The sequence below is a fragment of the Sebastes umbrosus genome, chromosome 12, assembly GCF_015220745.1.
Source record: "Sebastes umbrosus isolate fSebUmb1 chromosome 12, fSebUmb1.pri, whole genome shotgun sequence".
NCBI lineage: Eukaryota > Metazoa > Chordata > Actinopteri > Perciformes > Sebastidae > Sebastes > Sebastes umbrosus.
The window spans coordinates 2,975,671-3,002,586 of NC_051280.1; the positions used below are offsets into that span (position 1 = coordinate 2,975,671).

General features: G+C 41.2%; 1 protein-coding gene across 1 annotated transcript in view; it reads right to left on the reverse strand.

Moving 5' to 3' along the window:
* LOC119498812 (partitioning defective 3 homolog) overlaps nucleotides 1-26,916 on the reverse strand; it is a 334,030-nt gene that overhangs the window by 116,843 nt on the left and 190,271 nt on the right. Inside the window, 4 exon segments of the mRNA XM_037787881.1 lie at nucleotides 7,043-7,196; nucleotides 12,489-12,659; nucleotides 13,949-14,137; nucleotides 25,319-25,366. Coding sequence (XP_037643809.1) covers nucleotides 7,043-7,196; nucleotides 12,489-12,659; nucleotides 13,949-14,137; nucleotides 25,319-25,366 — 562 coding nt within the window.

Below are 26,916 nucleotides of genomic sequence, written 5' to 3' on the forward strand. Positions count from 1 at the left end.
AAATGCACTTTTAAATTAGTAGTGTTTTTGCACTAAAAGGCACATTTTAAGCTTAATGTTGTAACTGAAGAAAAAATAAAATATAAAATGAAAAATAATAATAATGACGTGCTGGTTTTAGTTTGTTACACATTTAGATAGTTGATGTAATTAATTGAACACTTTAATACCCGTCCTCTTTTGGGTGTGGTCCACCTAAATTAAAAAATTGACGACTGTTCTACTACTGCTCATTAGACCTTTTTTTCTGTTCAATTTGGACAGAAAGGTTTTCAGGATTAAAGGGGAACTACGCCCATTTTCAAAATTCATACATATTATTCCTATGGTCTAAGACAGTCCAAAAAATATTAGTAAACATGAACAACTCTCTCTCAAATCCAAAAACTAGAGTGCTAAAACTCAAACTTGTGATGTCATCGGGTATAAAGTGTGGAGCTGCTTCATAGACATTGAATGTGGAGAGATGTTCTAGATGACACTTAGAACACCCAGGGGGATGTTCTGAGTATATATGGGTACATTTTCTGTTTCACAACTGAGAACACTATGATAGAATAAAGCTAATTTGGCTCCCACTTATTATCTATTGGGCAGCTCCAGACTTTATACCCTATGACATCACAAGTTTGAGACTTACCTCTCTGGTTTCTGGCTTTGAGAGAGAGTAACTCATGTTCACTAATATTGATTGAACTTTCCTAGATCCATGGAAATAACATATTGGGATTCTTAATTTGGGTGGTGTTCCCCTTTAATTGCTCTGTTGGACAGACCATATTTAGACCATAGTTTTAAGGCTTCTGGTGGATATTCTGCCATGGATGGTGCCTGGATCACTTTTATTGACGGGCATTCTTCTTGAGAACTAAGCAGTCCGTGAAAGTTCTACATAATGGCACCGTCCAATGGGCGAAACAGTGGGGGGTAAAAGGATGATGTGTGTAGACAATGTTGGAGGTGTTAAACTGATTAATAAATTGCTTCTAATAACAAAAGGAGAAAAAGTAATAATTCTATGTATAAAAAGTAACTATAAAGATATAACATATATATGCATCAGATGTGTCTAAGAATGCATCTGCGTATTAGTAAATGAGCGTTTACCCACACATACACTATAAGTGTGCTGGATGCATCTGCAGCAGTGTGTGAGTGCATGCCCTTAACACAGTTAGACCTTTACTGCACTAACTGAACTGTTACAGTGGTGTCAGTGTGTGTGTGTGTTTGTGTTACTTCGGCCCCCTCCTGCTGTGTGTGTTTGTTATTCACTGAGAATACGGGAGTCCGGGTGAGTCCTCTAACACAGCATGGCCACTCCTCTCTCTCTCTTTCTCTCTCAGACCACACACACACACGTTTTACACACACGTGCATTCACAGAACCACTTAATCCCATTTCCCTAAGCAGTCCAATGCGCGACACTGAGAATCCCATCAATGTCACAGTTTGAATCACTGCAGTACAATCAACTGGCAGCTACTGAGTAGAAAGCCAATGAATCTGTCAACTCACTAGCTTAGTAAAAAAAGGAGACAAAAAAGCTTCTTTGTTTTAGTGCCAGCACCGAGGGCCAGCCATCCGCCAGCCAACAAAAGCGCTGCCATGTGGACGGAGCGCACACACCCATCACCTGAGAGTCAAACCTTAAAAGAACACACATTATCTTTCCCAGCGGCTGTAATAATTTCTGACTGAGCTGCAGTGGAACAATAGGTGGCATTTCATTTGAGATTCTCCTATTATCAGATGCTTTTTGTGCAAAACTACTGAATACTTGAGGGCAAAAGGGGGAACACGAAATGGCCAGGAGGGAAGAAGGAGGGATGAAAAGATTTTCTAGATGAAAATGGAGATAGCAAGAGGTGAGAATAACACAGGCAGAGGAGGGTTTTTTCCCCCCTCTTTTCATTTTGTCTTGTCTCGGTCTATTTGCATAATTAGTAAAGAGGTTATTGCCATTGGGTGCTGGGCCTCAAAAGCTATTGGCCTGAAGGAATAATTAAGTCGCTCTCTTATCCCTGGCATCTTCAGAGTGCAGAAAGCCAGCGAGTGATCCAACAGTGTGCGCGGGCCAAAACGCGAGCTGATACGTTCTGAATGGGAATGATGTTGTCTTCTAAGAAAGCCTAATGCATGATTTATGTTTTGTGGCACCCTTACCATGAGAGAAAAGACCTATTCAAAGCAACTGTGAAAGACCCCGCAGCACTCACACACAATTTTATTTATTCAAGAGAGGTTTGCTGAACACGCAAAGCCCTGCTTCGTATTCACACACGTTCACATCTGGGAGCTGCCAAGTACATCTGCAGACTTCTGCTGTTGGCTTCCGAGCAGCAGCACTGCAGCAGCAGCAGCAGCTGAGAGCCGGGCGTCTGCTTTTCCAGACCATTCCACAGTGTTTAAACCTGTCATGACAGCAACTGTTTCTGTTTGTGAATCCCACCACATTTGTTGATACACGGAAAAGTACTACATGTGGGAACAATAAATTAGCTTGTGCATTCTCCTAGAGTCATTTCAGGACCACACAAGTTAAAACCGACCCTTAAGCTGCCCTGTCATTATAAACACAAGCATTGGTCGAACTGAATTTTAAAGGATTCATCCAAATTACACACAACAAAATCCCATAATAACTCCAGTGGTATCTAGACATGCAGATAGTTTTGGTATTGGTTGTCCATGTTCTGTCTGCCTCCACCTCAAGACAATGGGAGCTAATGGAATCGTATTTGCAGCACTCACTGCATTGAAACATAAAAAACAATAATAAAAATCAGCAGTAACATCTCTGGGTAATCCACAAGAATATGCTGTCAACAGTTTTCTTTGGAACTACTTTCCATTGAAGAAATAGTTCCAATAAAACTGTAATAGTTGTGTGTGTGTGCAGTGTGTTCTCTTTTGTGAGGGTCATTTGTGTGAAATGACCCTTTAAATTCTAGCCAAAATGACAAGTTGTTATACTTAAAGCTGAAGTAGGCGAGATTGGAGCAAATATGATTTAAAAAAGATATTTTTATAAAACGGTCGCCATATCGTGACAGTAGTACATGAAACAGGTAACCTGAAAAAATCATGAGCCTCTGTGTCCTCCGGTGCTCCTAAAGGCATCTGCAAGATTTCACAGACCGGAAGAAAACAAGCAGTCAGAGCTGATCTGAAGTCTGCTGTCCATCTGCTGTTTATGAGAGCCGGCTGTCAATCACTCGCGAACTCCGACCAAATGGTCAAACTAGGCAGCGCTGATCAAATATGAATCGATATTCTGTGAAGTTGATGCCTATTTCTCTCCTCAGATGTTTTCAGAATCATCTTGTAGCTGTAAAGTGAGAAAGCTTGTGACGCTGCTGCCATTGTGAAATCTGTTGAAGGAACGCCAAGTTCTGGTCACATGACCGGAGCACAGCCAATAGGAACTCTCTCTCTCTCTCTGAAATGATTTGTGATTGGTCAAAGTCTCTGGAGACTGGGCGCAATGGCGGCATTGGTGGGGACGGCGTTACAAACAGCTGTAACCTCCGTATAAGAGCAGTGCAGGATGCCAGCTGCGAGCTAGCCAGCGGACACGCTCACATGCACAAACATGCACTAAAAGGCACGTGTGGCCGGCCCGGCGATGTCGGATTACAACACACAGAGGGAAAGTTACCTCATTGTCTGCTCAGGTAGACATTACTACTCTATATCTTTACATAGCTAATAGTTGTTTGCTGCTCTGTTAATGCTCTGGATATCGTATAGAGCACCATTAAGAAAGATAAATGAACTACTGTAGCAAGCAGATGAAATGTTTGTCTGGAAACAACTCTGAAGTTGCTCAGATGATAAGTTAACCGACAATTCAGGAACACGTGTTAACTTAATTGGCAGATACTTTATTATACTCTTAAAGGGACATTTGATATTGTTTCATATGAAAATCTGGCAAACAGAAATGACTAATCCATAAGAGAGTTCTGCCTTCATATGAGCAAAAACCTGTTTCAGAATGAATCTTTCATTAATAATATAGCAATAACACCTATAAAAAGCTGACTGAAGGGGGATGCCCAGCTTAAACCCAGGAGCCTGGAAGGCCTTCATCCCCTGTGCTTAGCCCACAGTGGCAAATCAAACAACGCTTCAAATAAATCTTTAATCCTTCCCCAACCTCTCCAATCTCACTTTGACACAAAACCGCAGAGAGCTTTGATATCTCGAGGTCAAGCCAAGCGCATGGAAAAATGGACCAACATTTCTATGTTTTATTACCAACTTGATTCGAACTGATTCATAAACCACACGGGGGAAGAAGATCCAAAAAATTTTACAAGACAAATTGGGGTTGAAATTTTCCCTTAGGTGGTCAGGGTAAAAAAAACAAAACACTCCACTGGGCTGATGAAGTGTTTAATACGCAGGGAAATGTCTCATGTGTCTGTGATAGTTAGTTAGAGTGCACATCCCTCCAGAGGCCAACCTCGGAGGTTTCTTGCATCTGGTGTCCCGTCTTGTTGCGTTTAGGTGAAATATCAGAGGAAACGGGCCTCTCTGCTCTACCAACCCTGACATCTTCATTTACCTGCTTAGCCCTGCCAATTTGTAGTGAACTCAAAAACACACGTGGCACGAGGATCAAAAAGCAGCAGGTGTTGGTATTTGATGAGTCAGGGACACACAGTGTTTTGTTTAATCCTCAGAGGATGAGTGGTCGGATGTCACGGAAAAACTATGGCATCACCCAGGTGAGGTCATTCAAGGTGAGCACCGCCATCCTTTGTAAAATCTTTCCTGTTCTTGATGATCGTATACTGATCCACACTTAAATGTATTTAAAGGGAGATTGAGGGCAGAGGGGCAAATACCAATAACAACTTTGCATTTTATCTATCATATTTTTCTGTGCTTCCTTCCTGTTTTGTCCCTGTAACTGTATTCCTTCACTTTTACTCTCCAGCTTTCAGGTATAATTGCTACTGCATGTCCAGCTGGTATAACCATGTTGATTTTCTACTGTATATTTTGGACTGTCAATCGATTCAAATATTTAACCGCGATTAATTGTCCAAAATGTACCTTCAAGGGAGATTTGTCAAGTATTAAATACTCTTATGAACATGGGAGTGGGCAAATATGCTGCTTTATGCTGCTTTATGTATATACTAAAAGTGCACTCGGAGAGCGCAGACGTCCGCCAAGGCAGGTTTCATGTACGTCGTATGTAATGCACGTAACTGTGAACCGGGAAGTATAAAGAGCGGCAAACGCTGCATAGGGACGAGGTCGGGGTGGATGGGGTGGGTCAAAAAACACAGGACTTTAGCCCAACAGTGTGAAACAACAAGTCAAAGTTGATTTATTTGTCACATAACTTCTCTATTCCTAAACCTAACTAAGTAGTTTTTTTGGCTAAGCCTAACCAAGTCAATCTATTCCTAAGCCTAACTAAGTAGTTTAGTCAATCTATTCCTAAACCTAACTAAGTAGTTTTTTTGGCTAAGCCTAACCAAGTCGATCTATTCCTAAACCTAACTAAGTAGTTTAGTCAATCTATTCCTAAACCTAACTAAGTAGTTTTTTTGGCTAAGCCTAAACAAGTCGATCTATTCCTAAACCTAACTAAGTAGTTTTGTTTTGAAAAGACTGGAGCAGTAATTGACACGTGTTGTTGAAAGTCGTGCTGAACGTCACGAAAAAAAAGGGAAATTCTATGTACAGTCTATGTACACAAATCAAATAGATTCAATTTCGTGACTATTTCACAAACTGCCGTGAGACTGAGTATTTGAGTATTTAGCGCTGCCTTTAGTTACAGACATCAGCTCGTCTGGTCGGCTTCGGGACAATGATCTTGTTTGCCACCGTTGAGCAGTCAGCTGCTGCATCTCCTTCATATCTGCCTCATGCTTTCACTCCTCTCGCTTGCTCATTATGAGCCTTCACTGTTTGTTAAGCATGGATGAACGCAGTCACTGTGGCAGCGTGCTGGATCTTCACCTATTAACACTTCCTCCGTCAGTCAAAACTCACTGTTTGAACTAACAACACGGTGTCAATGTCAACCAATTTGCATGGAAGGAAAACAGAGTTCACACTTACACATTATGTTGCTTTGATTAATGAGGCAGAGTTGGTTGGAGCTAATTTAAAAAAAAAAAAAAAAAACTGATTAAAAGTTGGTGCACCAACTCTTCCTCTGCTTAATTAATTTATATTTAAGCTGTTTTGTGGACATTCTTTTCTCGACTTACTTGCACTAATTTAGCAGAAGAAGTGGTCAAAGTGTCCCTGCAGAGGACCAAAAATGTACAAAGATAGTTGGGGTCATTTTGTATTTTCTTGTATTTAACACAGGCGAGCTGAGCAGTTACACCATCTGGTGTACAGAAGCCCTTTCTTTGACATTAGGCAATTTCACAAACCCGTCCATCAATCATTCAGGCGCTACACACATGCGATCCTGTACAGATGCGTGCGAAGCTCTCACACACGGATCCAAATCTGCTTGCTAATCTCTTTCACTTAGTCCAAAACACACACACACTTGATGACAGATCAGGCCACCTCAGAGAGACTGATACGCATGCAAACTAACACACATACTAACTAACACTTTCAAAAAAAAAAAAAAACTCTCAAAACAAACACCCATCAAAAAAGAATCAATCACTAGCGGGGGCGTCTGAAGCAACAAATTGTCCAGGGGCCATTTTTCCATCTCCGTCTCTTTCTCCCTGACATTTTCCGAGACATTAAAAGCCACTGAGTCTTGACAGGAACTGAGACCAGATGACAGTTATATTCTGTGCTGACAAAACTCTGACAGGTTAGACCATAGAGTCTACCAGGAAAACACCCTAACAGAATGGAGATGTAAATGCTGCACTCAAACATCTGCTACATAGTATTATTCTTATACGGTGTGTTCAATTGATTAGAATCTTTACTGGTGTTCACCATATTATAATAAGCACACTATAATCAGTAGCAACTGGAGGAGTACCAAAGGCCAAAGGGAAGATGTTCTGACAATAGATATGTCAATCCTACCTATCGTGCGTGGCATCATTCCTTGTCGTGGCATCAAGTTGTCATCAAGACCCTCCAGGCCACCGTACAAGGAGTGGGAGATCCGGCGCTCGTGGTCGTCCAGGGAGGTGTTCATAGTCTGCTGACTGCCCCCCAGCGGGCTCCCTGGTGTCTCCTGAACGAGGAGGGAGCTGAGGTTAGAATCATATTTACACATTCTTTGTTCCCTCTGATTATGCTCATAAAACAGATTAATAAAGGCAAACTCTTATCATATCTATTGTGAACAGTTTGTGAAGCCCTTTGAGAGGACATAGGCCTCTTGGTTAATAAAGAATAAATACTCCTTTGTTCTTGAGTAGAAAGTTAATTAATGCACTACAGTTTCAGTTACAGCAAAGTCCATGATCTACACACAAACATGTTTTAGCCATTTGCTAAACAGTACTGAATGGATACAGAGGGCAGCTATCCACACTAATGCTAGCAGTGTGGTAACCATGATAAATGAGCATGGATTTCCAATAGGCTGTTAAGCCACAGGCTGTTAGCGAGCTAGCGCTCCCCCCCCCGCAGGGGATGGTTAGCTTGCTAGCATCTTGACATTTCCCCTGGGACCCATGATGACACTCTCTTGTTTGCTGGACAAATAGACCATTTGTTGGCCCTTGTCATCCATTAACGCACACCCACCGCCTGAGAAGGTTTGTGTGTGTGTGTCTTCGCACCGCATTGTTTGTCCATTGGACAGTTGACCGTATTGATTTGCTATGGTCTCTGCATTTATTCCTGAAGACGATGACAGCTCTCGCCATAAAGATAACCACCGTCGCTGGCATCGCATAACGAGCGATAACACTATCGCACTGGAGTCAATACCGGAGCCAAATTACCCCGATCAATGACTGTAACTAGGCTAGGCTGGGGTTTGATTTTGGCAGAAGGTCTTTGCCCAATGATCCTCTCAGCTCACTAAATTGTTGAAGTGCTGTAATAACCGCCGCCGAATAGATTCCGATGTAAACAAACAAGTCTAATTTACAGGAGAATACGTATGAGGGTACATTAAGAGGCTGGCAGAAGAAGTGTGAGGTGTGACGAAGTGGATTTCAGACTAGAAAGCTGCTTGTTAAATCTCCACACAAGAAATATTTTCACTTCCTGAGCAACTACAAATTAGCTCCCTGCAGTGGTAGAATATCCATAACATAAGTAAAAGGATCAATACCAATAATATTTGATACAATGTATCAAAAGTACACAAGTATTTTTAGCTAAATGTACTTAAGTATCATACGTACGTGCAAGCAGCATTTAAATGTTATACTCAGCGGCTGTGGAGACAATTTTAAGGTATACTGTTGGGTATATTAAAGATGAAGTAGGCGAGATTGGAGTAAATATGATTAAAAAAAGTTATTTTTATAAAACGGTCGCTATATCAGTTGTACATGAAACAGGTAGGAAACTGGTGCTCCTAACGGCATCTGCAAGATTTCACAGACCGGAGGAAAACAAGCAGTCAGAACTGATCTGAAGTCTGCTGTCCATCTGCTGTCTATAAGAGCCGGCTGTCAATCACTCGCGAACTCCGACCAAATGGTCAAACTAGGCAGCGCTGATCCAATATGAATCAATTTTATATTACGTTAATGCCTATTTCTCTCCACAAATGTTTTCAGAATCATCTTGTAGTGTACTGTTTAGCTGTAAAATGAGAAAGTTGGTGACGTGGCAGCCATTGTGAAATCTGGTGAAGGAACGCCAAGTTCCGGTCACATGACCGGAGCACAGCCAATAGGAACGCTCTCTCTCTCTCTGAAATGACCTGTGATTGGTCAAAGTCTCCCGTCACTAGGCTAGATTTTCTAAAGCCTGAAAACAGAGCCATGAGGAGGAGCAGAAGTCTAGTTTTCTCTCAGAACACTTGAATTTCAATATGCTGAAAGGTTATTATGGAATTTCTGCCTAATGATGCCAAAAATATATACTGCCTACTGAAGCTTTAATCTATAACAAGATATCACAACTTAGAAGATCGGCCACAGCATTGAGGACACTGAAGTCGTGTCCTCAGTATTGCTTCTGGGAATGGTAAGGATGCTCGGAAGAGTTAAGAGTTTATTTATTCTAGTTTTGAATTGTTTTTATATTTTGATTCAAATAAATAGGTATTTCACCACCAGTATTAGATATCTGAACTGGACAAATGAAATGACATGATCCACAGCTAACAAGAGCCAATCGAACCTACACACGGATGCAACGAATCTTCCACGGAAACAAACCCATTTCTAAGGTCGCCATACGGTGCTGTGACTGTTGGCGTGCGGCTGCTCTCGACTTTCAATGAGATAGTTAATGAATTGGCCAGCTGAGGGGCTCCGAGATGAAACGCCTCGGTAATAGTCGGGGGGATTCGCCATACTGAGGAACGCATCGACAAATCACACCGCAGCTCATCACATATTCAGGCTGATAATTGAGCTCCGGGAAGGTCTCGATCCCATCGGGCGCCAACGGTGATGAGGAAGTCAGCTGCTCTGGGTTCACTGTGTTTCTGTAGGGGATGGAGGAGGGAATGGGAGCGGTAGGGCTTGTGATTTATGCGACGGCAAACATTTGAGATTGATTTGAGATCGGCTGTCAAGGGATGGAGACGCGGAGAGGAGAGTAAATACAGGATTAGTTGATGCCATATGTCATCGGGTATGAAAACATGTCAAAATACACCACCGCTTTCTTCTCAAAGTCATTAGGTATTATTTAATTTTAACAAATATTTGATGGACAGCTGGTTGGTATTAAGAATCTATATGGAGACACTATAGGAACTTTAAATGAGCTCTGAGCAGTCTCTTTGAGAGTGAGGGTATTAAATTGTTGTTTTCCTCCTCTCTGAGTGTCTTGGACACTTTTTCTTAAAAATAGCCAGACACTTGGACAGCCTCAGGCCATGCCTCGGGCTCTGCATGTGAAGCAGAGATTGACGAGTCTCCCGGCGCTCGAATTTTATTCATCCACCATGTTGTCTGTTAAGTCTCACTGCCTTGACATGGCCGCAATACACACACACACACTGCTGGGTATCTGTTTGCAAACGAACACACAGACAGATCCTTGAAAACGAATGCATACATGCATAAGTAGGATGTACCGAAGCACAAACTGCTACACACTCATACACACACACGTACACAAAGATGTGTGCATGTACACACACAAACACAAAAACACAAAAACACACCTCCAGGCTTAGCCTCTGCTTTCAATTACCAGACGGGCCGAGGGGAAATCAAAACTTTGACACACCAGGTTGGAAAAGGGAGAGCGGGGGAAGCCAGGCAGTGCCAGAGGCGTACACATGCACACGCAGATGTGCACGCCCGTACGCAGACACACAGCAGCGGCGCACACGGACTCAGCCTCAGCTTTCAAGCAGGCGACAGGCCAAGGTGTACAGAGAATGTAAAAACATGACATTGAAGGGGAGGAAAAAAAAAGTTGTGTAGCTCAGTTCGCAGCCATGTTTTATTTTTTTTTTCTCTTCCCTCCAGCTGCCTCAAGGGAGGTGAGCATGCGTGGGAGGGGTTGGTGAACTACTATGACCTGACTACTTAATCTTTATTTCATGAAACGATTCATTGCTGCTCAAGAGGGTATTTCCCAGTGGTTTGCTTTGGGTTGTGTTGGACATTTATCACAGAAGGGGCCTTGTTGAAATGGTGCCTAATGACTCCACGTCCACAAAAGTGTCTTTATTTAGAACGGCAGAGTCAGATCAGATGAGTTCCATTTTTATATTTTTACAGGAAAAGACTAATAAACTATAATTACAACTACTTTGATATTAAATAAGATCACAAACAACCCAAGTCTGTATCATTTGACCAGATATTAAATTAAATATGTAGAGCTGCAACGATTAATCTATTAGTTGTCAACTATTAAATTAATCGCCAACTATTTTGAAAATCGATTAAAGCTTCAGTAGGCATAATGTTTTTGGCATCATTGGGCAAAAAATCCATAATAATCTTTCAGCATATTGTAATTCAAGTGTTCTGAGAGAAAACTAGACTTCTGCACCTCCTCATGGCTCTGTTTTCAGGCTTTAGAAAAGCCTGGTCCGTGACGGGAGACTTTGGCCAATCACAGGTCATTTCAGAGAGAGAGCGTTCCTATTGGCTGTGCTCCTACTGGTGGGCGGTGCTTCGTATTTCCTCAACTGATCTCTTTCTCATTTTACAGCTAAACAGTACACTACAAGATGTTTCTGAAAATATTTGAGGAGAGAAATAGGCATAACAGTAGCGCTGCCTAGTTTGACAGTTTGATCGGACTTCGCGAGCGATTGACAGCTGGCTCATATGGCAGCTAGACGGTAGACTCCAGATCAGCTCTGATTGGTTGTTTTCCTCCGGTTTGTGAAATCCTGCAGATGCCACAAGGCAAAAATGAGCATGGCTCACATACCCCCGCTCACTGCTTGACCCCTACTAAAGTTGGGCCAATGGTTTTGCCATTGGCCCTACTTTAGGCCCCTGCCATGGCTAGGGGTATAATTAGGAGCACCGGAGGACACCGGAGGACACAGAGGTTACCTGTCTTATGCTCTCCTGTCTACTGATAAACTGGCCGTTTTATAAAAACAACTTCTTTTAATCATATTTGCTCCATTTCTACCCACTGCAGCTTTAATTGGTTTGAGTTTAGTTTATTAAGATCCCCATTAGCTACAGCATTGCAGCAGCTATTCTTCCTGCGGGGTCCACAAACACACTTACAATGTGACAGTGCAAGAATAAGTAACAGTCATTTTTTAAGAGAAAAAGCCTAAATTCTCTGATTCCAGCTTCTGAAATGTGAATATTTTCTGGTTTCTTTACTCCTCTATGACGATAAACTGAATATCTTTGAGTTGTGGACAAAACAAGACCTTTGAGGACGTCATCTTGGGCTTTGGGAAACACTGATCGACATTTTTTCATCATTTCCTGACATTTCATAGACCAAACAACTATTTGAACTGGTTCAAGTCCCAGATCAGCTGGTAAAGAAACATCTGAGCAGTAATTGTGAATGAAAGCAATCCCCCCCTCCCTTTACTCAATAACAAATGTTAACATGTCCTTGTGCAGTTTTTCCACTGGAATTGCTCCGGGGTCAACAGTCAACACTACACAACCGCAGCTGTAATGTGCAGCTCTGAGGCGCTAATGTGTGAAACTCAAGTGTGAAGCAGGCTGCTGCTGCAAAAGGTCATATGTGCTCAGTCAGAGTAAATAAAAGAATGTATCATTACATGTCTTTGTCATAGCCCATGTACTGTTTTGATCATGCAGACTCCAACTATGACATTATTCAGTTTAGGTGATCACAAATCTTTTATCCAAAATGTTGTCCCTATATACTCTACTGAAAACAGTTGGCCACACAGCCCCGTCTCAATCATTTTGTCCCTTACCTCGTTTCTTTTAGTCACTCGTCTGGCCACAATGAGCTGGATCATCCCGCGTTTGTTGCCTTCCGTTGACATGGACTTGCGTAGTGTCTCCATGGCGTCCTGGTTGGTTTTGGCCAATAGCGACTCTCCATTGACAGCAATCAACTGGTCGTTCACTCGAAGCCGCCCATCCTGTTGGTGGACAAGAAATCAGATGTTAAAAAAGTGCATCTTTTGGTGTTTAATAGCACAGAGAGTGGAGGCTGTATATTTCCAACTACCAAACAGCACAAGTGTGATAAATAAAGAGCAGCCACATCTCCAAATTTAACTTTAACCCTTATCTCATCAGACTAATCTCAAGTCTCAATCACAGAGTGTATTTTGGTTCTAGTCATGATCTAATCTCTTACAGTGAAGTGTGATTTTAAGTCCATTATTATGTTCTGTCATAATAATGGACGTGGATGTTTGGATAAAAAAACTCAAGTTGAAAGATGACCGACATTGACTGCAGCAATGCATCATAGAGAGCAGACAGAAAACAGGACACTTTGTGTGAACAGATTTGATCGCAGATGAAGCCTTTTTTTATAGTTGCTGAGGAAAACAGAAAAGCAGTTTTACTTCACTAACTGTGCCGAGGGCATATGGAGAGATTTTAAACATCAACTCAGTTTGATGCATGACATCTCTCCTTTATAAATATATATGTAATGCCTCTGCTGCTAATTGTATATATAAATACAGAAAAAATGTTGTAAAAAAAATAAAAACATATATATTTTTTTTAAAAAAGGTTGATGGTAATAGGCCCCCTTTTTATTATTATTTATTCTATTTAGTTTTTTATTCAGTATCATTCTTTATAATGTATTATGTATGATAATATGTATTTTATATGTATATATATATATACATATAAATATACATATATATATACATATAAATATACATATACATATACGTGTGTGTGTGTGTGTGTGTGTGTGTGTTATATAACTTTTTCTCTGTTGGTAAGACTGTTGGCAAGGCAACACACTCTTCTGTGAACTGAAAATTTGTATGGTATGACAGATTGTTTATAACAAATATATCATTATAATGTGCATACTTTGTATGACCTTTAATGTGGAGAGTTATGTTTTACAAGTTTCACTTGTTAAAAGCACAATAAAAAAAGTTTTGAAAAAAAAGAGTTGATATTAAGACCTGATGTTTTTAGCAGGTGTTAAGTTGTTCTATAAAACCTGGTATTTGTAAAATTACATTTACGATTTTAAACAATTACACAGTCTCATGCATCCTAAAATTTTGGTGAGTTCCACTCAGTAAGAACAGAAACTATTCACTTATTTAAACAAAACATGGATTCCTGGACTGATATAATCTTGCCTACTGTATAGCAGCCAGCTGACAGAAAATCCTTCTTTGTTATTTCCACTCAAACTCTTTATTAATCAGAGCAGCTGGTATCGTACCTTGCAGGCTGCCCCTCCGTTGATGATGGATTTGACGAAGATGCCCAGGTCAGCGTGATTCTCCTTGGAGCGATTGCCTTTGACGCTGACACCCAACCCAGCTGAACCGGAGTCACTGAGGGGGATCTCAAAGGTCAGGAACTCTCTGGTCCCATCTGGAGTCAGGACCAACTCGTCCTCCTCCGTCTTCTGTACGAGGGGGGGACAAAGAAAAAAGAGATTCAGATTCTAGACTTTTACAACAAAACAAACCGCTTAGAATAACATAAATATACCGAACCAGCACACAACAACAACAGAACCATTTACAGTTGACCACAAAGACACAGATCACATTTAAATACAGTTAAATGCTCAAATATGTAATTATACAAAGCAAAGACATGAGTGCATTTATTCCATGCCCTGCTTTCACCACGTTCCTGTGGGTTAACCAAAGGGCCAAAGAGACAAAGACATTCATTTGGCCACTTGAGGTTAATGAAAAGCACTTGCGTATAAATTGCAGCTGGGCAGATAGCAGAGAGGTAAATCAGAGTGCAAGCTCATTAGCTACATCAGATATATTAGTGTTAAACAGACCAGTGCTCCTAAGTGTTAAATCAGGTACTTAGTAGAATCAGTCATGGACTTATCTTCTATAATCAAGAAGGCACAATGCTCCGGCTCATTAATACTAAAGCATGGAGGTAAAACTTTGAGGAAAGTATCGGCATCAAATAAGAAAAGGATTTTTTTTTTTTATCAGAATCAGGGGGTGATGTGTTGTTGGCTTCAGAGTGGGTGAATCTTGGAACCCATCGGCTTCCGGTCTGACGACAGATAAGCCTCTGGGGGCAAGGGGCTCTATTTGTGGGGTTTCCGGCGTAGCCAGCAGGTATCCGGGCCAAGACTCTCCTCTTCCGTGCGCTGCTCATTGATTACAGTCTTATTAGCAACTTGAGCTGGAGTTGGAGCTGAGAGATGACGTGTACAATCGCGTTGTTTCACAAGTAGCCACTTTACGAGCTAATTTTTAACCAATAAAGAGCTAAATCATCTTCCGACGATCGCGGGTGGGTTTCCGAGACTCCATTTTGGCAGGAAACGGAAACCAGAATGCTTCCGGTTCTAAAATCTGAGTCTGTATCTCATTACAAGTTTCTGGGATTTGTGATTGATGAATCGCTATCTTTTAAGCCTCACACTTAAAACTAAAGATGAAATTAGGGTTTTATTTTAGAAATAAGTCTTCGAGGCCAAAAGAGACTTGTCGCTGCCACTTTTATGTCTGTGCTGGACTACAGCGATGTTATATACATGCATGCATCTTCTCAAAGCCTACGCACTTTGGATACTGTCTACCATGGAGCACTGAGACTTATAAAGAATTTTAAAGCCCTTACGCACCATTTCTCTTTGTACAGTATGCTCGGGTACGACGGTCTGCCTTATCCATCCATAGACGGAACCACTGTCGTGTTCTTATTTATAAGGCTATTCTTGGTCTGCTTCCATCTTACCTACAGATCTATATCCTTCAAAAATGTACGAGAAGTTACTGTCTTCACTCCCAGGCCTTAATCCTACTAACTGTCCCCAATGTCCGTACTGAACTGGGAAAAAGGGCATTCAACTACGCTTCTCCCTCTTCTTGGAATCTGTTACAAAATGACCTAAATATTGAGAGCCGGTCTCACTGAATGTCTTTAAAGTGCTTCTAAAACACTTGGAAACAAGCACATCTGGCTGTAGATGTTTTGAATGCTGTTGAATGTGTTTTTTATTCGATACCTGATGATTCTCTTTGTCTTCGTTTCATTTTCGTTAAATTGTTATGTTTGTTTTATGTCTCAATGTGCTTTTACTCATGGTTCAATAAAGGTTAAAGAAAAATTGAAAAGAATCTTGTGCTGTTGAATACATGAATGCAGAATCTGTGTATAGAGAGCATAGCAGGATGATGAAAATTAAGATTGTAATGATCTAAAAGCAATGCAGTAATATGCAAAGCTCCTGATCTACATATGAAACAAATACAGTCTGTGTTGTTTGAGTCTTTTGCGTAGCCTGGAGCTAGTTTTCATCAAAACTTCTTGCAGCTACACTGTAGCCCCGTCTCCCACTGAGGAAGCATTATAAGTAAATGGTAAATGGACTGCATTTATTATAGTACTTTTAACCAAAACGCTTTACAATTTTGCCTCTCATTCACACACAAATAGATGCAGCAAGCTAGCATGGAAGGTGCTGGAGCAAATTCTGTTTTGGTTTTTTTCCAACATGTGTACAGAAGGAGCTGGTGATCGAACCACCGACAATGGACAATCCGCTCTACCCCCTGCTACATAAAAAATGGTCTCATTACCTATTTGTACATCTGTCAGCACATTTTTGCTGGTTACATGATACTATTGAGTGCATACTGTGATTATTGTTACTCATATCTGGTGTAAACTAAAAATAATTTGAAAATCATTATCATAACCTATCCATCTATCTATTAAATACTTCAATAAAACACATTATAGTTATTGCACATAATCTTATTTAGGGCTGTTAAAGTTAACGCGATAGTAAAGCTTTAACGCAAATTTGTTTTAACGCCACTAATTTCTTTAACGCATTAATGCAATCAATCTTTCGGAGGTTGTAGTGGGCTCAGTTTTAAAACTAGAGTGAAGATACAGGCATCTGGCAACCATGTCATACTAGCTTGTCATGAGGGAGGCTAGATAACGCTCCAAACTTATGTTCAATTTTGGAGAGAAGAAACGGACATTGCCATTTTCAAAGGGGTCCCTTGACCTCTGACCTCAAGATATGTGAATGTAAATGGGTTCTATGGGTACCCACGAGTCTCCCCTTTACAGACATGCCCACTTTATGATTATCACATGCAGTTTGGGGCAAGTCATAGTCAAGTCAGCACACTGACACACTGACAGCTGTTGTTTCCTGTTAGGCTTGAGTTTGCCATGTGATGAGTTGAGCATATTGTTTTATGCTAAATGCAGTACCTGTGAGGGTTTCTGGACAATATCTGTCATTGTTTTGTGCTGTTAATTGATTTCTAATAATTAATATGTACATACATTTGCATAAAGCAAGCATGTTTGAGTATTAAATACCTGACAATTTCCCTTTAAAGTACATTTTGAACGGATAAAAAAATGTGTGATTAATTTGCATTTAATCGCGATTAAATATTTTAATCGATTGAAAGCCCTAGTCTTATTACATTAGGTTTACTATTGTTTTTATCTCAAGTCGGCAAACAAACATCCCTGACTATTACATGCCATAGTTTCGATGTTAAGCCTAAACCCAAGTCCTAAACCTTTTTCGGCCCTCAACAAAATAAAACCTAATTCTAATCTTTGGCTTTATACGATTGAACACACTTTAAAAAAGGATTCAGACAGAAGCACGCACACTACCCAAAGAACACATTCGACACGCCATGCACCTGGATCGTGATACCAAGTGCGTCACACAGGCAGTAAACTTCCCAGTAACCTTGCATGAACACAGCAGCCTAATTGACATGCTGAGTGCTCTCTCTCTCTCTCTCTCTCTCTCTCTCTCTCTCTCTTCCCCTCCACAACAGGTGCTTCTCTCACTCTTTCTCTATATTCATTTTCCCTCTCTCTTCCAGCTCAACAATAAAAAGCTATTCTCTCTTGCTTGTTATTTGACAGCTGTCCTCTGAATAGATGGGTGCGTGCACGCTCACGCCTGGCAATTATTGTGCACGCCTAATGAATTCAATCATCGGGCTCGGTGTCAGCATGTCATTAGCTGCCTTTGTTTGCTGGGAGAGAGATGGAATTGCTCTGGGTTGAACGGCGGAGGGAGAAAGAGGGATGGAGGGAGAGGCAGAATGGGGAAGGAGGTGAGAAGGGGGGGACAGAAGAGGAGGAGAAGGGCAAAACGAGGATGTATGGAGTAAGAAGGAAAGGGAGGGAACGGAAGGAAGGAAGGAGGAAGATAAAGGAAAAGCGAGCATGAAGAGCACTGTCAGGGTGTCTGCATGTTTCAGCTACCTGGAATACATTTGACTTGTAATTAAAAAAAAATAAAGCAGGAAAAAAAAAAGCAGCCAGTTTGATATCAGACTCAACGTATGGACAGTGCTGAGGAATAATAGCATGTAACTCAACAGGAATTTAATTATTTTGTAACCTCAAGTCCAATTCAATCTGACTGGAATTGAATTTAAGGCTAATTAAAAAATGCCTAACAATGACATAATCCTCTTAAACTGCCAATGGTCACAATCAGAAAATAGAAAACAGGAAATTAATTATTACGACTCAAAAATATAACTGATCAGTGAAGCAGATATGTGATGTCATTTCAAGGTTAAAAATAGGACATCTATTAACTGATATGAGGCATTGCAAGATGAATGATGCCATTGATAAAGCTAAATGATTTATCTCTAATTTATGCAGTTATTTATTCATTTATTTATCTAAATCAAATCCCATACGCTGCAAAACATGTCACTGAGACTCGACAAGTTTTAAAAGCGTTGAAAGTATGGATGGTAATTTTCAATATCGCTGTCTATACATTTCCTACAAATAGGCTACTGTTGCAAGCACAGCTGTAGCTTTAATTCTGTGAGATGGCCAAACTAAAATATGAAGTTGTTTACGCTCAGCCAACAATAGCCTACTTACTTATCTTCAAAATAAAAAAAGATTCTGTATCTTTTTGTTGTAAAAGTCTTTTTACTGTTAAAAAAAAACAATAGAGTGGTAGGCTACTTTGCAGTTAGCTTGGTAGCATGACAAACAGTTGGCAGATAGCGAGCAGTAGTCGAAAAATACAAGCTTGAAAGGTCCCATATTATAAAAAAGTGAGATTTTCATGTTTTTTTTATTATAAAGCAGACTTAAGTCCTACATAAATACTGTGAAAGTATCGAGACGCTCAATCCACAGGGAAATACACACAGCCCGTATTCAGAAACTCTGCATTTGAAACAAGCTGTCAGGATTTCTGTCCATTTGTGATGTCACAAATATACAATATTTAGATCCTTGACACAATTTTAAATGTAAACATTCTAAATGTGTCCCAGTTTATTCCTGGTTGCAGTGTATGTGAATGTCATCAGTTGACAGGAAGTACACATGGACCCGCAACGCAATTCTGTTGCAATTCCGTCAAAATGCAACTATGAACCTGAAAATGAGCATAATATGGGACCTTTAAGCTTGTTACCTAAAAACTGTGAAGCAGCTCGTCTTATCAGTCTGTGAAGCTAACGGAACTTTAGCTCAAGCAGCTAAAGGGCCGAGCTGACATCGGTATAGTCAGGGCTTGTCTGTATAGGCTCCTATTTAAGCTTTCCACAAGTAAAGAAACAAAACTCATTTTCATGTTTGAAAAGCTACAAAGACCAGAGAGTGTCTAGCTACTCACATCGTGTAGCTAATTTCAGACAGATCGCCTAGTTAACGTTAGCAGTTATTTAACAGTAAAACCTCTTAGCACATCATATCACTGTTTTAAGCTACGTTAAAAGTTCTGAAAAGGGAAGTCAGGTATGCTTGTTGCTGTGAAGCAGCTTGTCCTGAGAGGCTGTGTTACTGTTAGCTCAAGCAGCTAAAGTGCAGAGCTGACAGCTGTATCATTAACGATATTAAATTGGTTAGACATGACAGAAGTTTGTTCGTAATTACACCTTGTGAGAAACGTTGCCAAGATATGGTAAAGTTGAATAGTTTTAGGGCCGCCTACCATTAACGATAATGTGAACAAAATTAGCTATTTTTTCAATAGAAAACTAGCTACATTTAGGATACTAAAAAACAACAACAACAAACTAATATCTGGAAAAAATAAAATAAATACAAATAAAATCAAATTAAATAAATAATAAAATAAATAAATAAATAAATATACCTGGTCTGGGGATTCATTCATGAAGAATAATCTCAATCTCAATATTGTTCTGGAAAAATCCAAATACTTCCCTCAAATTGTTCGGGCCCTATACCTTTAAATAGCCTATAGCCGATTGGACCTGATGATGCTACTTAAGACAGGGAGAGAAGAAACACGGTAAGAAGAGTGCATGGGTAAAAAATACATAAAACCCGGGCAGAGGAGGAAAGAAAGCTCAAAGTAGTCAGAGGAGCTGAGCGAAGGTGAGGGGAGGGAGAGGAGTGATGGGCTCGAGTCGAGGAGGGACGGAGACAAATAGAGCGAGGGTGAAAAGGCTGAGGAGCCGAAAAGAAAAGGGTGAAAAGAATGAGAGGGTGCGAGCATGACAATGACAGAGTGAGCGAGCGAGGGGAGTGTGAATGAAAGGCCGACAGAAAGGGATGAATCCATGTGGAACACAAAAGGAGACAGACACTGCCACCTCTCTCACTGTACGTCTGCATCTCTCACTCTCCCTCTCTCCATCTTCTTCTCCCTCTACCTCCTCCACCTTTCTTCACCTCTCTTTATACTGCTCTCTACTTTCTTTCACTTTTTATAAAACCATTTCCCCACTGCTCATTTTATTTTGCTCTCTAACCCGTATTTTCTTTCTCTAGCTCCCATTGTCTGTCTATCTCCTCCTTCGTTTCTCTTTCTAGTAGTACACCCATACTAAACCAGCTAAAATTGAGGAGCCATCATTTTTGTTTTTCGCACTAAGCTGCTGTTTGTGCCACAGGATGGAGCTTTTTTCAAAACTGTCTGAAAACACCAACCTCGCGTTTCAGTGTGGACGAGGTAAACAAAGCTTTTGGAAAACCTAAGCATGCTCAGTGACATTAAGAAGACGATTTTTTCGACGTCTCAGCATCACAGGAAATACTGTTTGTCTGGGTAACAGGTGGCATCTGGAAGCCAAGGTCAAATGATCATTTTCTGCTCGTTTAGTTGCCAGGCGACAGAAACGGAAAAACAAGTAGACGAGAACGACTGGATCATGAGCTCGGCTGTTTTAAAACACAGCATAGGTGATTACAGAGAACAGGAGGGGACTGATCAGAGCTTTAACAAGCTGAATGACACAATAATAATGGGCAAGGCAAAAGCGTGTAAAACGCCGTTCTTGCTTTTGGCGTGTCATTTATAAGTCATGTAGTCTGTACTGACTGCAATGTAAACACATCCGCGTAAACATGCTACACTCAGAGCTAGTGACGTAGAGTAAAAAGTGAGAAAGACTGCTTATGGCGGGCGGGTGGGGAGGTAGATGGGTCCAACAAACACAGGACTTTCAACCAGGAGACTGGTGTTTTGTTTTGTCAGTAACGTTAGTAATGTTTGTGACGTGTTTTCTGCACTTATGATACGTCGTTTCCGTATTAACTTATTTTGAGACCAACCATGACATTTTTCCTAAACCTAAGTAAGTGGTTTTATTACACGGCTTTGTTGAATACTCAATTCTGATTGGTCATGCACAGCATTCATGCACCGCTCTACGGTCTGTTATGTCTTTATAGCAGACCGTTGCTATGTATAACAGACTGTTGCTATGGACGCAGTACCGATGTCGGACTCTGGCGGACCGTTTTTGTGTCAAATTATTGCTTTCTCAAGATGTGTTAGAAGCGGGATAATGTACAGCTAGCGGGTCATTGTTGTAAAACCCCCTTCAGGGCGATGTGGCACCGATGGTGGAGCCCGATGCCAGGTTTTAGGGTCAGGGTTTATTACATAACAATGACCGGCTCGCTGTACATTATCCCTTATTTGTTGCATAAACCTAAGTGAGTGGCTTTGTTGCCCCCTGCTGGTACTGCACTGTCAGACACCCATGTAATATTCATGCCTCGGCGAGGCAAAACGTGACACTGACACACTATCCTCTGGTGGACAGGCAGAAAAATTAAACGCTTCAGCGTGATACTGAGTTGCCTGACGAGAAGTCGGCTCCAATGCCCAGTTTTGTAAGCTGAAAGAGGACACAGAAAAAGGGATTTTGCACTGCTTAAATTTAAACTAAACACAACCTAAATCACTAGTGTGGATGCACGTTGTTTTCACATGTAGTATTCAACTCTATCTTCTTCCTCTTTATCTCCCACCCACTGCTTTCTGTCGCTTACCCATTCACTGCCCTCTTGTCTATTTTCTAACTACCTTCCCGTCTCTCACTTGCCTTCTACCCCTGAACCTCTCCCACTTTGCTCATCTAATGTTTGCCTCGCACCCTCAGGAGCCTCCATTCTTCTTCTTCTTCTCCAGTCAATGTTTAGCATTAAGTGAAATGAAAATCGCTCCTCATTTACACTTTCTTCTTATTCCCCTCCACGCTCACTTCTCTCCACCGCAGCGCCTGAAACGATTAGTGGGTTGGCGGCGAGCTCAACTTTGGCCAAACAAACCTGTCGATTTGATGGCATCTGAAAGAGCCGCTTGAGGGTTTTTTTTTTTTTGTAAAGGGGGGGGAACGAGGGAGGGAGGGAGGGAAGGAGGGAGGTGAGAAGGAGGCAGTGAAGGGTGTAATTGGTCGAAGGAAGTCGGGCGTGGAGAGCATTGTTGGCTGCCTACTGTAGCATAATTTATCTCTTTTTTTTTATTCATACTCTCTCTCCCTCGCTTACTTACTCTATCACTACATTTACCATTCTCCCCCTCTCCCTCTTTATGTTCCTCCTCATCCCTCTCTCCCCTTGCCTTCTACACTATATGGCCAAATGTTTGTGGACACATGCAATCTCAATCCTCTTCTTCATCTACCACACTTCCTCTTTTTTCTGCTATCCTCCCTTCACTTTATCCCTGTTTTTTTCCTCGATTCACCATCACTTGTCCTCACCTCCCCTTCTCTCTCTCTTCTCGACACATCTCGCTGGAGCTCCATGCTGATAGGCCATGAATATCAAATACCTGTGGCACAGCATGGAGGAAGAGAGGAAGGCAGGTGTGTGTGTGCGAGTTGGTGAGTGACAGAGAGAGAGAGAGAGAGGAGGCAGGTCTGTATGCATCTATAGGTGGCTATGAGTCAGTACAAGCGCACAAAGCAGCGTGTGCACTCACTCAAATGTCATCCTCGTATACTGTGTATGTACCCCTTCACCTGCCAACACACACTACCGACACATGACGAGCATGAAGCGGTAGAATCGATTGACACACACACACACACACACACACACACACACACACACACACACACACATTCCCACTTCTCACTGGCTGTCCCAAAACCAATCAGCTGCCCTCTCTCCAGCTCCCTCTCTCTGTTGGACAGTCAAACACTATGTGGCTCGCTCTTTAGAGCTCCACAACCCACTAGAAACCATTTATAACCTCATCCAACCTCCAGCAATTACACCAGCAGCTGCTCCGTGTCGCTCCACGTATGTGTGCGCTAGTGTGCGAGTGTACCTATGTGTGAATGTGTGAGTGTGAAGTGCACCATATGGCTCGTGTGTTTTTCAGTTTGTAATGTGTAAAAGGCCTCAGTATAGTCTAGCTGTATACTGTGAGAGTGTGTGTGGAGTGTGCTGTATGGGTGGCTGTAATGTGTGTGTGTTTGTGTGTGTGTGTGTGTGTGTGTGTATGGGCCAGGTGGCAGCTTGAAACATCACTTTAATTAAGCCGGGAGAGCCTGTTCTGTGGTAGAACGGCCCTCGCTGATTGACTCGTATGTGTCACCGACAGGCCGCTACACAACACAGAAAAAGTATCGAGCCTGCTGCCACCGGGCTGCAGCCATTAATCACCGCGGCTAGCCTGTTGTGCTAATAATGATACAAAAGTTATGTAACTCCTGTAATGATTCCCTGTTATGTGAAAATCTACCATGCACCCAACGCAGTGGTATTCAGATCCTGTACTTAAGTAAAGGCAACAATACTACGATGAAAAAGCACTCAAGTATAAGTAAGTAGTGGTCTATTTACTTGGGGAAAGTACACAAGTATTATCAGCAATATGTACACAAGTATTAAAAACAGAAGTTCTCGTTAGACAAAACTATTTATTTCTGAGTATTATATCCTTATACTGATGCTATATTACTGATGCATTAACAGATGCAGGTTCTTAATGTTGTAGCTGGTCGAGGTGGTTATTGTAACTATTTTATATACTGTTCTATATACTAGCATTTACTTTTGGTTTCACACGGGACCTGAACAACGGTCTCAAGGGTGAAAAGTCTTGAGTATGTTTGACCCTTCCCCCGCAAAGTGGACTTCCTCGCTTGTTATTCTTGATATTACACCACCTAACTTTCAATAACGGTCGCTAGTTGTACTACATCACCTGCTCTGATTGAATGCAAAACGTCGACATTAAACATATCTGTGGTTTGCAGAAACGTACGATGCCAACATTTTCTCCCGACAACTGGGCTGATAAAATATGATATCTCATAAGATCATGATGTTTTGTATGTAAACATTCATGAATTGGAGTATAAAAAAGTACATTTCCATCTGAAATGACGTAAAGGAGCATAAAATGCAAATACAGTCTTTACCGTAATGACACGCATGTATGATGACTGCACCTCTACAGTCGATGCTGTATTGATTTATCAATCTTGTAACATATGAATTGGGCTTCAGCATATACATTTAAATGAAAAATGGCATAAAAAAACTCTTTCCCATTGGTAGATGATCTGCTTATTATGTGACAATTATGCAAAACTGCATAATTTATTATTATGCTCAGATTGTTGTCCTTAGATTCTTCTGCACTATGTTGTTTTTCATCAGTTATGGTATATACAATTTATGCTGTATCATGAGCAGCCAACACATGTTCTGCTATGCTGAATGCTATATCATGCCATCAAGAAAGACCTTCATCGCAGCGTGCTAACAGATTGCCGTTTCATAACAGCTTTGTGTGCAGAGAGGAGAGGAAACATGTGATAGATAGCATCTTGGCACAGTGCTGCTGCTGAGCATTACCGCCGCCACCGCTGATGGCTTTTCAATATAGCATTGCCGTAATTTTCCTAAGCACGTGTGACTAATTGCGTAAACAATGGAGCCGAATGTTCACGTTATGGGCCCATTATGGAACTATCAGGGCAGGCATGTAAAGACGGATGCCTTTGATCAGTGCTCTATTGTAGAAGCCAGGAGCGGGAGAAGAGGATTTGCGTCTTTAAGTGTGCCTTAAGTGCGTGTGTGTGTGTACGCGAGAAAGAGAGGAAGAATGGAGTGAAAAAGAGAGGTAACAAAGACAGAAACAAGAGAGACACAATGGAAATTAAGGAGAAGCGAGGGTGATGGAGAAAAACCCAACAAAGTGTTTTGTTTCTACAGACCATTGGCAAAGCAATGAATTGGTTAAATGACTCCCAGTCTATTTGTGAAGCCACACAAAGTATCTCATTTGCCTTTAGTGCCTTTTTCCCCATATGCAGCATAATGACCCAAGCTGGTGATGTCATGCAGCAGTTACCTCAATCAGCCAATGGGGTTTCACGGCTGTCGCGGGTTGCCTTGGATGCTGAAGGGAGCAGTGAAAGTCAACAAGTTAGACACAAGGGCCCCTTATGTACAGACCACGTAATGATCAATCAATAATGAGGCAATAAAATATAGAGTGAGCTGGCCAGATATTTAACGTGGATGGTTAAGGATGTAAATGTAATGGCTGAAGGGGTTGAGAGAAACACAAATGCAACGTAGCATTGGTGATGAATCAAGCAGAGATTTGCGGTACAAAAACAATCACATGGAATGAGGGAAAGTTATATATTATTTTAAAGTCGAATACAACAAACTGTGTCACACGACTAATGACTACCTCGAGTGGACTGCTGCAAAAATGTGGGTGACTTTTGGGTCATTGGACCGATGTCAAGTTGTGAGTGCTTTTTTTCCACTTCAGTTGTTGCATTTTGTCTGCCGTGTAACCCTCAACAGAGCTGTCTCACAGGATGAGTCATGCCGTGCCAACCTTAAAAAAACCCTGACTGGAGTGCCGGCAAACCTGTGGGTTTGAAAGCTGCCCCCGTAATATATTATATTCTATGTTCTAACACAATTTTTATGTCATTAATTGCACTTTTCATAACTGTACAAAGAGATGAAAAATAGAAGGAATGATAGTAACAAAGTAAGCCCAGCATGCAACCTTGACTGAAACATGTATTCTTCTTGAACATCAACTATCTTTATTCAAGCTCTAAAAAGCCAACACATTTTTATGTGTGCACACAGATAATCTGTCTCATACACCGTTAGTGGCAATACCTACAAAAAGTTATATGCACTGTAATTCGTATATCTCCAGCAAAATCAATGCGTATTTAATCCATGTAATCGTGAACCAGGAACTATAAAGAGTGACAAACGCAATTAGGAGGAGGTTGATATATTTGTCCCCTGACCAGGGGACAAATATATCAGACATATATCACACTCTGGACCAGAGTTTGGTTTGTCCGTTCTGGGCAACTGTAGAAACATGGCGGAGCAACATGTTCACATATACACTGTTCCTTTAAATTAGCATTTAACTTATTTATCAAACAAAATTGTTGGACATTTGCTGGTTCCATTTACTCAACTGTGAAGTTTGGTTGCTTGTTTCTGATTTATATCATTATAAATTGAATACTTTTCAATTTTGGACTGTTTAGGACAAAAAAAACAAAAAAACAATTGAAAGCATCACCTTAGGCTCTGGGAAGCTAATGTCTAGCATTCTTCAACATTTTCTGAAATTCTATAGACTCAAAAATAATTGAGAGATTAATAATGAAAATAATCATTAGTTGCCGCCCAACCTCTCAACATCCAATTATCTCTTCATCTACTGGAAAGGTATCTATTACATGAAAATGGATGTTTGTCCATTAAAAGCTGCCGTGTTGTGTTAGATGCACACCCTGCATCTAAAGCTGTGCACCACAGCCTCTGCTGCTGCTGCTGCTGCTGCTGCTGCTGTTGTTGTTGGCGGCGAGATGTTTAAAATGAGGCGCCGGACAACAGATAACATCTGAAAGGCACCGAATCCATTATGGCGGTTGATGTTCCGGGAAAGGGTGAGGA